The 15,651-nt window shown below is 47.9% G+C and overlaps 1 protein-coding gene across 1 annotated transcript in view; it reads right to left on the minus strand.

Moving 5' to 3' along the window:
- LOC149337073 (uncharacterized) overlaps nt 1-15,651 on the minus strand; it is an 82,065-nt gene that overhangs the window by 63,481 nt on the left and 2,933 nt on the right. Inside the window, exons 3-4 of the mRNA XM_089554317.1 lie at nt 13,802-13,911; nt 690-879 (exon numbers count right to left, since the gene is read on the minus strand). Of these exons, the coding sequence (XP_089410443.1) occupies nt 690-879; nt 13,802-13,911 (300 nt within the window). The remainder of the gene's footprint in view (nt 1-689; nt 880-13,801; nt 13,912-15,651) is intronic.

Raw genomic sequence — 15,651 nt, forward strand, 5'->3', positions numbered from 1 at the left:
ATGTTGTGTAGTGACGTAACTGCTTTTGGACTGGGTTGTCATTGTCTCGTGTAACTTGAGACCCCTTAAACCACAATATGACCTGTGACGTACACGCGAAATATGATTCGCTACGAGGGCAGTGACGTAACAGTAACTTTGGACAAATGTGGAATTACTGTACCACGCATACAGCCGTTCGCGTCGAACGTGAAGGCCAAGGTTATCACCTTAAAAGTGAGACAGCTACTCACTTGTGCCTTCGGCCTCGCGATACGTGAAAACTGTGAACGCAAAACACAGCGAACACTCTGATCAACGCCGGCGACGGAAACCAGCTTTCTAAGAACATGCCGATTGCCACCTACACCACAAACGATGGGACAAAGCAGAGCACAGCAGGTCACCGTGCTATCCTTACTTCGTTCGGAGCGGTACGTTGAAGGTCAAAGCGCTCGAAAGAGGTGACTGAGCACCTGCGTAACACCCCACTACCCGACCCCATCAGGGCTCTCCCACCAGTCTGGTCTCCGTAACTGCAGGTCGCCAACTGCTGACAGTGGCTCACAATTGGCACACATGTTTCATGACGCAGTCTCAGTTTACCACGCCGTTAGTACACCAAAGCGGTAGTCATCGATAGAGACGTGCCAGGACGGCGGTAACGCGCGTATAAAACAGAAAGTGAAACGGGATTGTCCGGGACTTACCTCAAACACATCGGTGCCGATGAATCTGAATTCGATCCAGAAATAATCCCCGACTTTGGCGATGGCAATCGCTTTGCTTGGGGTATATCTAGTCGTATCCATTATGATGTAAATTTGTTCCGAAGGGTACTTATACTGGCCGATTTCAATGTATGGCCTGCGGTTGTAGTGGTTTATGCAGTAGCGGAACCTAGGAAGAAAAAGAACACATATATCATGCGTGAATAGCACAGGTAGATTCCAACTCAAACGTGTTAACAATATTGGCACATTCCTGGGCACTATCGTGGCGCCGTCTCCTGGCCGAACTGCCTTAACCGCTATTCTGGCTAGCCTTAGCCATGGTGGCGGGCAGTGCTTCTTCTTCGTCGTCTCTTCTGTGTGGTGCCCTCGGGAGTCCGCTGCTGCCTGGCGCTTCACAGTACAACGTGCCCTGGCCGTCCCGACTGTCTGGCCGTGACATATTTGGTAGAGGTGCTGGGTAACGTCCCATGTACACTGACTCCGAAGACGCATTTGAAGCCAGTTCTCAGGGCGTAGACACAACCCCCGTCCACAAAGCGAGCTGCCGCCTGCTAGGCCTACAGCCAGAGTTCAGCGGCCTGACAAAACCAAGGAAGGTGACATCAACCACTGGTAGCCACACCACTCAACGTTTTGGAGCTGACGCTCCGTTCGTGCTCCACGCGCCCCGGTCACCGCCGACGTTCCACGGAGACAGGTTTGAAGACGTTGAAGATTGGTTGGCCAGTCTCGACCGTGTGGCAGCCTTCAACCAGTGGGACGTTGAGTGGAAGTTGAGGAAAGTCTACTTCGCGCTAGAGGACTCGGCAAAGATCTGGTTCGAGAACCACGAGACCTCTTTTGCCACCTGGGAGGTTTTTCGGCGTGAGTTGCTAGCGACATTCGGCAACAGTGAAAGAAAAGAGAAGGCTGAAGTCGCTCTGCACTCCAGGTCGCAGCAGCCAAATGAGAGCGTCACCATGTTCGTTGAGGACATGATGCGTCTCTTCAATCGAGCCGACCCTGCTACGGCCGAGGCCAAGAAAGTGCGGCACCTAATCCGGGGTGTCAAGGAACAGCTCTTTGCTGGACTTGTCCGCGACCCTCCAAGGACAGTGGCCGATTTCACAAGGGAGGCAACGGGTATCGAGCGCTCTCTGCAGGAACGAGGCGCGCACTACAGACGTCAGGCTACCGTCGCAGCCGCTTCCGAGTACACGCCTACGTCGCTGCCCGGCGAGGAGCTTCAGGAGCTTGTAAGAAGCCTTGTTCGCGAGGAACTGGCGAAACTTCGCCTTGAAGTTCCACAGGCCAGTGTCGCTGCCGTAACGGACGTGGTCCGTGACGAAATCCGACGAGCTGTGCAGCCGCCCCCCGCTCCACACCCGGCGCCTTCCATTATGACGTACAGCGAAGCACTACGAAGTCCTGGGCCAGCGATGCAAGCATTTTCCCCCGTCGTTCCCGTGCCAGTACCATCCCTGCGTTACCCAACCGCAGCAGCACCACCCGTGCCGCAGGAGTTCAGGCCCCCCATGAGCAAAGCGCACGTGTGGCGTATGCCAAACGCTCTGTTACCACTGCGGGGAGCCCGGCCACATCCTCCGTCACTGCCCCTCCCGCAGAATAGGTTTAACGGGGTTTTCATCTGACGCACATTGACCACGCTACGGTGAAAGACCACGGGATATCGAGCTGCACCTGGCTGATAACGTGCAGTCCTCGACCTCGCAGCGACGCCAGTCCCGATCGCCATCACCAAGGCGGTTCTCTTCGCCCGGCCGCCCGTCGTCCTCTGGCCAGTTCAGAGGCGCGTTCCCACATCGTGAAAACTGAAGATGTCGTCCTCTGGGGGTAGGGCCGCCGCTACTGGAACGTGTCAAGAGCCTCCACCCGAAGATTCGCCGCGACGCTCCGATCAACGACGATGTAACCCGACGACCTCAACGACGCGCTGCGACCGACTGGTTTCCGCCGAAATTCCGGTATCCGCCGATAACCATGACGTTATCGCACTCGTGGATACCGGCGCCGATTTTTCTGTAATGAGCAGTCGGTTAGCCACAGCCCTGAGGAAGGTTCTAACCCCTTGGTCCGGGCCGCAGATCCGGACAGCTGGTGGCCATGTCGTAACTCTGATTGGTGTCTGCACTTCGCGAATCCAGATCCGCGGTGTTACTTTCCCTGGTTGCTTTGCTGTGTTACCCGAGTGCTCCAAGGACCTCATACCCGGTTGGATTTCCTTCAGCAGTACGGGGCCGTCATCAACCTTCAGGAGCTAATCGTGTCGTTTTCCACCCAAGTCCCTGTCGACGACGATACCGTGCCACGCAGGGCTAAGTTGTGCGTCTGTGATGACTAGGTGTTTATCCGTCAAGAGCCAGCATGTTTGCTACCGTAGAGTGCCATAACAGCCCCAGCACTCGTGGCATCGTTGAAACCAACATCTCGCTGCTCCTGGGTTGGCAACTGTGTGTAGCTCGCGGAATCATTGAATTGAACAGTGGGCTAACCGAACTTCTGGTGACCAATTTTGGTTCTGAACCTCAGTGTTTGCCTGGCAAAACAGCTATTGCGTATTTAAGAACTTTGTGAATTCGTGGGTCAGCACGCGTTGTCCCAAATCCCGGCATCAGTGGAGGCGCCGACCCCTCCCATAAAGACTCACGTGAACCCGAACCTCCCATCTCATCAGAAACGATGCCTGGAGAGCATTATCGAATCTTTCCGCGACTGCTTTGCCTCGACCTCCAAGGTCAGGCAGACTCCGCTCACAAAGCACCGCATTATTGTTGACGCAAACCAGCGACCGTTATTCCAGCCTCCTTATCGGGTCTCTTCGAAGGAACGTGACGCCATTCGCCGGCAAGTTCAAGAAATGCTCCAGGACGACGTGATACAGCCGTCGACGAGCCCGTGGACATCGCCTGTTGTCCTTGTGGCGAAGAAGGATGGAACCCTACGGTACTGTGTTGATTACAGGCGTCTGAACAAAGTCACCAACAAGGACGTTTATCCTCTGCCACGGATTGATGACTAACTGGACCGGCTACGCCACGCCACGTACTTCTTGTCGCTAGATTTACGTAGTGGCTATTGGCAAATCGAGGTGGACGAGCGCGACCGGGAAAAGACCGCCTTTATTACACCGGATGGTCTGTACGAATCCTGGGTGCTCTCTTTCGGACTGTGCTCGGCTCCTGCCACCTTGCAGCGGATGATGGACACCGTGCTTGCCGACCTAAAATGGCAGTCCTGCCTCGTGTACCTGGATGGCGTTGTCATCTTCTCCGCCACGTTCGAAGAGCACTTGAGGCGCCTGCTTGCCGTGTTCGCCGCAATTCGTTCGGCTGGTCTTTCCCTCAAGCCCGAAAAGTGTCATTTCGCTTTCCAGGAGTTGAAGCTTCTGGGCCACATCGTGAGCGCTAAGGGAGTTAGCCCTGACCCCGATAAGACAGCCGCTGTCGCTGCTTTTCCCATGCCAACCGATAAGCGAAGTGTGCGCCGCTTCTTGGGTCTCTGCGCCTATTATCGGCGTTTTGTGCGGAACTTCTCACAGATCGCTGAGCCCCTCATCCGCCTCATGAAAGATGCCGAACCGTTCTTCTTGGGCCAGGAGCAACAACAGGCCTTCAAAGACCTCCGCACTCGTCTGCAAAGTACGCCCATCCTTGGCCACTTCGACGAGTCAGCCGACACTGAACTGCACACAGACGCCAGCAACATCGGCCTCGGTGCGCTCCTTGTGCAGTGGCAGGATGGCCTAGAACGCGTAATCGCATACGCAAGCCGCATCTTGTCACGCTCGGAGGCGAACTATTCCACCACTGAAAAAGAATGCCTGGCAATTGTGTGGGTAGTGACCAAATTTCGCCCGTACTTATTCGGCCGCCCTTTTAGAGTCGTCAGTGATCACCATTCGCTATGCTTGCTGGCGAACCTCAAAGATCCCTCGGGGTGGCTTGCACGCTGGAGCCTTCGCCTTCAAGAGTTCGACGTCACCATCGTTTATAAGTCCGGCAGGAAGCACAGTGATGCCGACTGTCTGTCTCGGGCTCCTGTTGAGGACAACCGAGCTGATCCCGACACCGATTTTGTTTTTCTCGGTGCCATCTCCACGTCCGTCCTCACTCAAAACCAATGAGACGAGAGTGAACTACGGCCTCTCACTGAGTATCTTGAAGGAAGCGCTGAGTTTCCATCACGAATCTTCCCTCGTGTACTGTCGTCGTTCTGTTTGCGCGATGGCGTTCTGTATAAGAAAAACTACCACCCGACGCAAGCTGTCTATCTGCTCCTCGTACCTGCGGCCTTGCGCGACGAAGTCCTGCATTCGTGCCATGATGACCCATCTTCTGGTCAGCTAGGTTTTTCCCGCACTTTGGCGCGGATACGCCAAAAATACTACTGGCCCAGGGTTGCTGCAGTTGTACAGCGTTACGTCAGAACTTGCCGCGAGTGCCAACGTCGCAAGACACCACCGACTAAGCCAGCCGGACTACTGCTGCCTATTGATACACCTCACGTTCCTTTCTACCAAGTCGGCACGGATTTACTCGCCCGTTTCCGGAGTCTTCGCTGGGTAACCGGTACATTGTGGTCGTCACCGACTACCTCAGTCGATACTGTGAGACGAAAGCTCTTCCCCGTGGAACAGCTGCGGAAATTGCCACATTCTTCATGCACAACATCGTGCTTCGTCATGGCGCACCCGCGGTCGTTATAACTGACAGAGGGACGGCCTTTACCTCGGCGCTGACAGACGAAGTTATGCGACTCAACAGCACCAGCCACCGACGAACAATAGCTTATCACCCGCAAACTAATGTACTCACTGAGCGCCTAAATAAGACGATCACCGACATGATTTTCTTGTATGTCGACGACGACCACCGCAACTGGGATGCACTACTCCCTTACGTTACTTTCGCATATAACAGTGCGCTGCAAGAGAAGACTCACTTCACACCGTTTCGCTTAGTCCATGGTCGCGAAGCCACGACTGTGCTCGACGCAATGCTTCTTCCTGGTAGTGTAAACTCCGCTGTCGTGGGGGCCGACCGCTTTGTTCACGAAGCTGAGGCTGCCCGCCAACTTGCTCGGCAACATATCCGGCATCAACAAGCAAAAGACGCTCACCGTTACAACCATCGCCACAGGGATGTCACTTACCAGCCCGGAGAAAACGTTTTGGTGTGGAGCCCAATCCGCCAACGAGGGCGCTCTGAAAAGCTGCTTCGGCAGTAGTTTGGCCCCTATAAAGTGATACGCCAACTCGGCGAGGTAAACTATGAAGTCCTCCCTCAAGGAACTGTTCGTTCCTCTCGACGACCAACGTCCGAAGTTGTGCATGTCGCACGAATGAAGCCGTACCACGCCCGCTAGCAGCTCACTCGTCTCTACCTGCGAGCGCCGAAGACTAAGGTGTTCGGCGTGCGCGCCCGTCAAGATGGTGGTCGGCCAGAACCGCCTCATGAATCCCACACTCGCCCTGCTGTCCAACCGCAACACGCTGCCGCTTGAATACTCCGTCGGACAGAGTACCCACGCCTCGGTTTCGGGAACGCTCAACGACCGCGTGCTGCTCGAACTAGAAGTAGCAAATGTCCAGACGACTGAGAGCTGTCTCCCCCTCCTTGCATACGAGATCAAGACGGCCGAGACAGTGGATTCCGCGCCCGTCGACGATAACTGGTACATGCACCAGGACTACTGCCCCTCTGCACGGGCACCCCATGAACACCAGGTGTACGTGTGCCAAAATCCCGTGCCCGGGGGAGCCGCCGTCCGTCCACGCGACCTGCCGCGCCGAGGGCGGCGCTTTCCAGAGGGGGGGAGCAATGCCACATTCCTGGGCACTCTCGTGGCGCCGTCTCCCGGCCGAACTGCCTTAACCGCTATTCTGGCTAGCCTTAGCCATGGTGGCGGGCAGTGCTTCTTCTTCGTCGTCTCTTTTGTGTGGTGCCCTCGGGAGTCCGCTGCTGCCTGGCGCTTCACAGTACAATGTGTCCTGGCCGTCCCGACCGTGACAATATGTGCGAGTGTTTTGGCTTGCGTGCTGTCAGGAAATTATTGTGCTCACTCAAATCTCTAACATCTACGACTTTTAATGCACTCTATCCAGGACGTAGTGATGGCGAATAGGTACAGCATCCGGATAGCGTGCAAGGTGACTGTCGGTTGAATCCCGGTGCCACGCAATTTACCGCCAAACAGAAAAAACCGCAATCTGGTGGAATTACGCAACCAGGCTGAAAGTTGGACCTGATCCTGGTGACCACAGCTGGAAATGCACTTTTTTAGAGAGCAAGATTTATCCACCCTGGTCTACAAAGGGGCCAATAGCCAAGTACCTCCTATATGAATATTAAGTGTAACCATAGGGGCTCACCCCACCGGCTGCTGAGCAATAGCCCAAAGTGGCAAAACCTGTGAAGCAGTGAAGGGTGCCAAGTATCTGGCTTAAGAGAAGGCTTCATTGTAAACTGAATCTAGCAACCTTTAACGCTACAGACTTTTCAGTGAGGCTTGTCTAGCAGTGCTGTTTGATGAACTAGCTAATGCCGAATGGGATGCGTAAGACTGAGCGAGGTTAGAATTACAGGTGAGTTATATACAGTGCTAAAAGGTGGGCTTGTACTACGCCATCGCTGTTTAACGAAAAGACGAGAACTAGCTGTGGCATTCCGCATCAGTAAGGATAGAGCTGGTAATATAGAGGAATTATGTGGCATTGACGAGAAGATGTGGTTATATTAGTTTAGCTTAACTGAAGGTCGTACTTGCTTACGCGCCTACATCCAGCCGCGATGACCGGATAGTGGAAACCCGCTATGAAGACTCGCAGTTGGCAAACAGTGCGGTAAAAACACAGTATACTATACTGGTGGACAACTAGATTTCCAACGCAGGCAAGAAGCAGGGTGGAGACTACTCAGTGGGTAGGCTATAACTAAGATTCTAGCAATAGCAGAGATGAATTATTAATGCGAAACCCTTTTATGGCTCCTGAGCAGCGTGGACAGGATGTGTCACGCTATCAAGAATCCATACCGAACCCAAAATCCAATCCATATCCATCCAGCAAGCCAATCGATAATTAAATCTATAATCCAAGGAAGGAAGCCACAGTCTACAATTTAATCTATAATGCAATCCATAATCCAACTAGGCGTGAGCTGTCATTGAAGAAAACCAGGGAAAAAAAATTGGGTCTTCTCAGGCGCGTCTAGTGAATGCAGAGTAGCCTTAGAAACGTATATCCGAGGTATATACTGAGGCGTACATGAGTAATTACGAGCAGACAAATTAAAGATGTCAAAATATGTGGCGTCCAAACTACGGCGGACATTGCGTCTCGGCGAAGCTTTGTCACGTGAATTTGGAGTTCCAGGTCGTTCCTGTGTTTTTTTTTTTATGCGGGATTTTCTCGCAGGCGTGCGGTTTCGTTCTTTTCTTGCTTAATACAAACGCTTACATCGCTGGAAAAAGGATGTCGTGCGCTGCCTCAAACTGCAGCAACTTCACTGCAACGGGATGCAACATGTTCCGAGTGCCATCAAGTATAGGGAATGGCAAAAACAGTACGACGTTGCGATCCGTTGGCAGAGTGCCTGCGACGGTAAGCCCTGCAGTGTGTTGGCGGCAGAGTTTGAGAGCGTTGTGGAAGTTGAAGAATTCGGTTAAGTAAATTGTTTTCTTTGGTTCAGGAGCACCAATTCTCGCTGGGACAAATTCATCTATATGCCGCAACCGTTCTCGCATGACGGCGGCAGCACCGCGCGGGCTATGTTCGCAAATATATGCTGTTCGGCCTCCATCACTACAGCGTGACAAGATGTTAAAGGACCGGACGATTTATTTATCAGATATTTGTGCTGTATGCGAGTAGCTCGAATCCATAGCTCCCATCAGATTCCATCTCGTATCAGACCCAACCGCTGAGCAAAAGAACATCGTAATAAAAACTATAAATAAACTAACGAATGAGGGGGAATTACCACCGCGAGTAGGTAAATACCTCCGCAGGACACTTCTACATGCTTCCGAAAATACGCAAACAGAATCATCCACGGAGACCGATTGTTTCTGGTATTAGCACAATAATAGAACCGATCTCAGAGTACATCGATTCTCTCGTCAAACATACACCTCCGAAACATCCATCGTACATACGCCACTCTAATCAATTTCTAAAAGAATTATCCAATGTCACCTTCCCTCAAGGAGCTTTCCTAGTTATTGTGTTTGGCGCATGATAGCCACAGTTGCTTATGAGCCATAATACCCCATATAACTAATTAAGCCATCCTAGTTACTCTAGAGATGGTATCACTTTACACTAACTTCCCACACGACAAAGGAATTAAGGCAGTAGTCGGAGCATATAAAGAATACAAAATTCTAGACACCCCTAGTCTATGTGCCGTCTAGACACTTGCCAATTTGGTCCTTAAACTTAACACCTTTGAATTCAACAGCTCTTATTATGTTCAAACTAGCGGTACAGCTATGAACACAAAAATGGCGCCAAATTAAGCCAGAATATTTATGAACAAAATTGAATATACTTTCTATCCTCATATGCAACCAAACCAGATTTTTACAAACGCTTTTTGGATGACATATTTATGGTTTGGACCGAAACCGTGGACGGACTCCTCCAGTTTGTCACCTCATTCAACAAAATTCCTCCTAATATTTCTTTCACAGACACCTACTCAACCATTAAAATTATCTTCCTCTGTGTTTTTGTTCGAGTTGAAAGAGGTACATTAATCACTAGTGTCGATAAAAAACCCACAGGCAGACAACAGTATCTTCATTTCAACAACTGCCACCCACGCCACGCAAAACTTCAATCCGATACTCACAGGCCATTAGATTCAAACGAGTTTGCTCACGATCGAAAGATTTTCGGTAAAATGATAATGGTATGCGGGGCATTCTAAACAAACAACATTAGTCGTCCCCTGTAGTAAGCGATGCCACTAAAAAGGCGGAAGCAACTAATATTAATCACGTCCTTAAGGAATCTAACCCAACATCACTGCGCTTTAATCTCATACTAACCCAACATCACAGCGCTGTAATCTCCTACTAACCTTCACAAGCAACGTCCAGAACATTAACAAAATAAAAAAAACACTTTAATATCATAGAACAGAGTCACCGGCTTTCAAAAATTTTCTCAATGGTCCCCCAGGTAACATATAGAAGAGTAAGAAATCTACAAAATAATGTTGCCCATCCGACAGTGAATAAATCGAGAGCTATAGATTGCATACTCTGCGGAAAAAGCCGATGCCAAGTCTGCAAACTCATGCAAACCACGGCACTGGCTAAAATCGCCCATTCAAATTTCAAACATTCTATCCTGGAAGACCTAAACTGCGATTCCAGCAACGTGGTTCGCATACTCCAGTGTGGCGACTGTCGAATGCAATACATAGGCCAAACAGACAATTCCTTCCATTTCAGGTTTAATAACCACCGCTCACATACTCAATCCGGCCCCAACCTCCCTCTTTCGAAACACCTCCGCGTGAAAAGCCACGAGTTTAACAAACCTATAGTAAAGGTACCACAGAGTGGCTTAAAGAACACTCGTGAGCGCGAGCAACGAGAATCATAATATATTTTAAAATTTAACACAGTGCAAATTAGAATCAATGAAAGTAACTGCACCGCCACCTCTGTTCCGAGGTCAGAGGCCTACGAAAATACAAAAAGCACCACTGACTGTTTCGTCCGAGGTCATATCCCTTTATGCATGCCACATTTGTGTCGTTCCTTCCACCGCCGGTTTGGCTCACCTTGTGGTCTCGTGAACGCCACATAATTTTTCTTTTCTTCCTTTCCAATTTGCCTTCTATGTGATGTTACATTTCTAACATTCCTCCGGGATACTTCCTCTCCCCCCCCCCCCCTCCCCCCTCCCCCGCCTTTTCTCTCATAGTCCAGAGGTAGCAGCTAAACCGAGGGTGGGTGCATTATTGCCGAATACTGAGAAAAAGCACTGCTTTAATGTTTTTTTTTGAGGTTCTTTCCCTTCACTTTTTTTCCTTCCATCCCTGCACCCTTTGTTCTAGGGTCAAGATGTGTTTTTTTTATTGCGAAAGCAATACTAGTTGGACTTTCAGCCTGTCGCGTAGCGAGGCCAGTAGCTACCATATTAGCATTATGGAATGGATTGGATTGTATAACCGATGCATCACCACAAGTCTAACCACAAGCACCACCACCAGCTACACTACCAGCTGAACCATGGCGTAGCTACGGATATTGCTTTCGCAATTACCGGGCTTAATCAAGCTAAGCCACAGCCATTTTTTTCCTGCCCCCGCGTCTAGGAGGAGGGACAAGTTCCGGCATTTTTCCACAAACCTTGCGCGGCGCAGCACCACACATTTATTTTTATTTCAGTACCCTGCATTTGTACATAGCGTATATGCCACCCTATACTTTATTCTATCGCTCCTCGCTTTCATACCTTCCTCCTGTCCTCTCCGTGTCATTTTATTCCCGCTAGCCGCAGCTCAGGTGATTCAGGCTTCGAAGGCCGATGTCGAGGGTAGCAACATCTGTTCCTTGCATGTTTTATTTCCTGATTACCAATAAATTTATTTATTTATTTGTTTTATTTATTACATATACTGCAGCCCCGATGGGGTTATTGCAGGAGTGAGAGGAAGAAAATAAAAAAAAAAGGCAGAGAGCGACAACATATTCAGAACTGAACACCATTAAAATACAGAACAGAAATGCAACAGACTAATCACAGATTTGCAACAACATTGAAAAATAGGTTTGGTTCCAGGGAGCGTATATCACCGGGTAAAGAATTCCATCGTTCGATAACACGAGGAAAAAAAACTAAATTTGAACATATCAGTGCGCGCGTGAATGGGTGTTACATTCAATGGGTTGTAGCTCCTTGTAGATGAAGATGCTGAAAACTGCAAATACTCAGACAGTGAAGCAAAGCGGGATGAATTAACAATACCATGAAAATATTTTAAACACTCATTGTCGCGGCGGGTACAAAGGAGGGAAAGGCATATGGCAGGAAGAGTGGATGAAGGTGAAAAATTTCTGTCATACCGTCGGCAAATAAACCGTACTGCTTTCCTTTGGACGGATTCCAGCTTACTGATATCGGACTGTTTATGAGGATTCCAGATTATTGACCCATACTCCAAAAGTGGACGAATTAAAGCTTTGTATGTTACCAGTATAGTTTCTTGGGGGGCAACACTAAGTGTACGTTTTAGATAACCGAGGCTCCGCATTGCGTTATTGGATATTGTGTTAATATGCTTTGACCAGGACAAGATAAGAAAGAATACCTAAATATTTGTACTCGGACATTTGATTCAGAGAGTTATCTTTGAATGAGTAGGTGTAAGAAGATGATATTGTGCGATTACAGAATGATATGTATACAGATTTACGAAAGTTTATTTGCATTTGCCATGTTTCACACCATGAGCAGAATGACTGATTTAGTTGCGCGTGATCCTCAGGGGTGTTAATTGAACTGTATATCACACAATCGTCTGCATACAACCGAAGTTTTGAAATAATATTTTCTGGCAAATCATTAATGTATAATAAGAACAACAGTGGCCCGAGCACGGATCCTTGTGGTACACCGGATGATACATTAACAGTTTGAGATGAACAGGAGTTGAAAGAAACATACTGTGTACGATTACAAAGAAAGCTTGATATCCAGTCTACCAGTAACGGGTTTTTGAGTATTGCATTAAGTTTACAAAGAAGTTTGCTGTGGAGAACGGTGTCGAAAGCTTTAGAAAGGTCGATAAATAAAGCGTAGATTTGTGAGCCCGTAGCCACTAACAATAAAAACAACACGGCCACGCACCCTGTCGACCATGTCAGAGCTGGACACGCCTGTCAAGCTACACGCCAGTAAGCTACTCCGGCTAAATTTCACTCAGCGTGAAACACCCCATGTATCATATTTGTCTATGAGGCCTTCCGGTGGCGTTTTAAGGCATGCGTCATGAATGACCAATTGATATCAGCCGTTTATGCTCCCCTGTTTTCAGCATAACAGATAGGAAAACTGTTAAAAGGGATTTCAGTGCGTTAACAAAATATGGAAGCTGCTTTTTCAGTCACCAACGGAATTATGGCAATGAATGATTTTTTTTCAGCAATTGCTTTTTTAAACAAAAATTAGAAAGCTGCCACTAGCCAATTCCACTAAAAAAATACGACTTCATGTCAACCGAAGCAAGAAGAAGGAAGATTATTCGGTGAAAAATGCACATGTTCAGCGAAGCACGCCTATGAGTAGCTATATGGTCCCACATGAGGAGGCATTCAAAGAGTACAATTGAAACACGGGAAGTATACAAGTTGTACTGATTGATTTCGCACTATGGTATTCTAAAACTAGATACCCTCGTACTCTTGACAAAACTAATTATTTTCCATATGTTAGCGTTATTTCATGAATTTGGGTCACCACACAGGGATTGAGGCAACAGCCGATTACTGCTGCAAGAATTCTTCGCACCTGATTCGTCTTTCAAAATATGGAACTAAACGCCGTCGGAATAACCTTCACTGATGAGCTGTCAACTGAGCATGGCTTGGCTTCCAGAAGCAATTAACAAAGAAAATGGCTTATCTCATTTTACAGCGGGAAAGATAAGCATACGGGCCCTAACTGAAGATATTGAACCCCAGTGCTTTTAGCGCAGACACTTGAGAATTTGAGAGACGAAATTGAGGCTCCTGAATAAGATTGATAACATAGGACAGGAGTTCTTAGAAGGGAGCATGTTTCTCAAGACCAGAAATTCCTACGCTTAAAACTTTCCAGATAGCCTTGTTATCTCCATCCTAGGTTCTTTCTGTGCCATTTCTGATCAGAGTGGAAGAGTCGGCAAAGCCGCCTCCGTTTACCAGTGCCAGCGAGTTGTGTTCATTCGCTCAAACGCGCTGTTAAGGCACTTACATAGTGTGCTGCCGAAGACGTTACCGTTTTTTCCTTCCAATGTTCATTACGGTCAAAACACAACAGAGTATTTACAGTCTGCCTAATAAACACTTAGGATCAAAGTCTCTGAACTTACAATCCATGTTCGCCGCGCGGCAGCCGCTGGTGCAGGAACACGTGCACAGAGAGCCCGCCTTCCACTTTGCAAGGCAGATATCTTTCCCAGTTCAGGAACTTCAAAGGATTCTGTGGAAAAGAGAACACCATGTTGAGGAGCTACGGGAGGCGAGTTGCGCGCTTAATTTTTCTCTTGGTAATTCCTTACAGTGACACGATATGATAATCCCGCGTTTTGGATTACAGCAAAACTCATGCGACAAGTTTTTAGGCTTGAAATCTCCGCAGAACGCCGTGCATACAATAGCATTCCTCCCTCATTGAAAGAGGAGGCGACAGCATTACTAGTCATTGCATTCTTTACACAACTGCTTCAGGAGATTGTGTTGCTCCTAAAACATGTGTTTCGTGCTATTCGAATGCAGCCGTACACGAAAGTGAGGGTCCACGGTCCTCCTAAAAGGCTAGTAACCTTTAGAAACGGGAAGTTGTTCTGGAAAGGTTGATGTCCACGCAATTTTGATGGCGTTGCAAGACGTGGAAAAACGAACACGATGCCAGCGAGTTGCGAAAAATTGAAATACATAAATAAAATTTCAGCCACGGGGCTCCCGCAATGAAAAAAAAAAACACAATTAAAAATTAGAATGCTGTGCTCCCAACTGGCCCCAGTGGAGAGCCTTACAGATCTACTGATTTAAATAGTACTTGAGTGCGCATTACGACAAATTTGGCGTATTTAGGCAACATTTATTACATCAGATGCTTGAGAGGTATCCTACATTAAGGGATGCAAATATCAATGAAAAAAGCACTGATGAGCAATTGCGTCTTCCTATAAGTGGTAAAAACACAAAGAAAGCTCTTTAGCAAATACCTGAATATATTGAGACATTTACGAGAGTTTGCAGTCCAGTAAATATCAGTATACGAGGGTCCCCTGCACAATGTTGCCAACATTCTTGAGGAGCATCTATTTATGAAAATATGTCGCGAAATATGTTCTGCTAAGCCGAAATGTGTTGGTTGTGTTATTTTTTCTTTCTTTATAGTTGCTTGCGCACAGTTGGAAGAAGTAGAAGCGCGTTTATTTCATACAGCCCGAGGACACCATCATCATCATCATGTAAAACATGCCCACGAGGTGAAGCTATAGCAGGAGTACAAACAATGGCTCCTGACAAGGCCTACACCGCGGATTACGAATCATGACACCGGTGGCTGGACGGCAAAACACATTCAAAACAAAAACGAGTTGAAATGAACACACATAGCAAAGTGAACAGTTACATTAAAACGCAAGAAAAAGCCGAAGGTAGCGACCGTTAAAAATTTTGAAAAGTGAAATAATAAAAGCAATGAAATGTCAGTCTAGTAAAAGAGCTAAATTCTATGAAACACTTTACCACCTAAATACACATATTATAGCAGTTCAAAGACGCTGTGAAAAGAAAATGTGAGAATATGAACAAAAACAAACGAATGATAGTTCTTTAGCGTACCAGCAGTAATTTTTTATAGAGAGAAGTATGCATAAGGAAAGAGCATATTAAGTTTTTTTCTTAGAGAAACACACACTGTTAATTCCTTGAACAGTTTCTACAATGGACTGTTACGTATTACAAAGGATAGCAATTTGGCTTGATATGGTTTGTTTCCCATAGTTTGCCGTGGATTTCGTTGCGGATAGTAGAACCACATGTTCTTGACATTTATATTACTCAAAATATAAGATTTAAGGAAAGAAAAGAAATCCTGTTTGTTTTTGTGGAAATTAAAAATCGCCAAACTTAAGTTGTAACAATGAGAAAGATTGCGTACAAGAAAAACTTTGAAAATATTTGTTTCGTTAGCTGGGCTTGCGCACAA

Source organism: Amblyomma mixtum, chromosome 7 (assembly GCF_055824585.1).
Source record: "Amblyomma mixtum isolate Tamu chromosome 7, ASM5582458v1, whole genome shotgun sequence".
In the NCBI taxonomy this organism is placed as follows: domain Eukaryota; kingdom Metazoa; phylum Arthropoda; class Arachnida; order Ixodida; family Ixodidae; genus Amblyomma; species Amblyomma mixtum.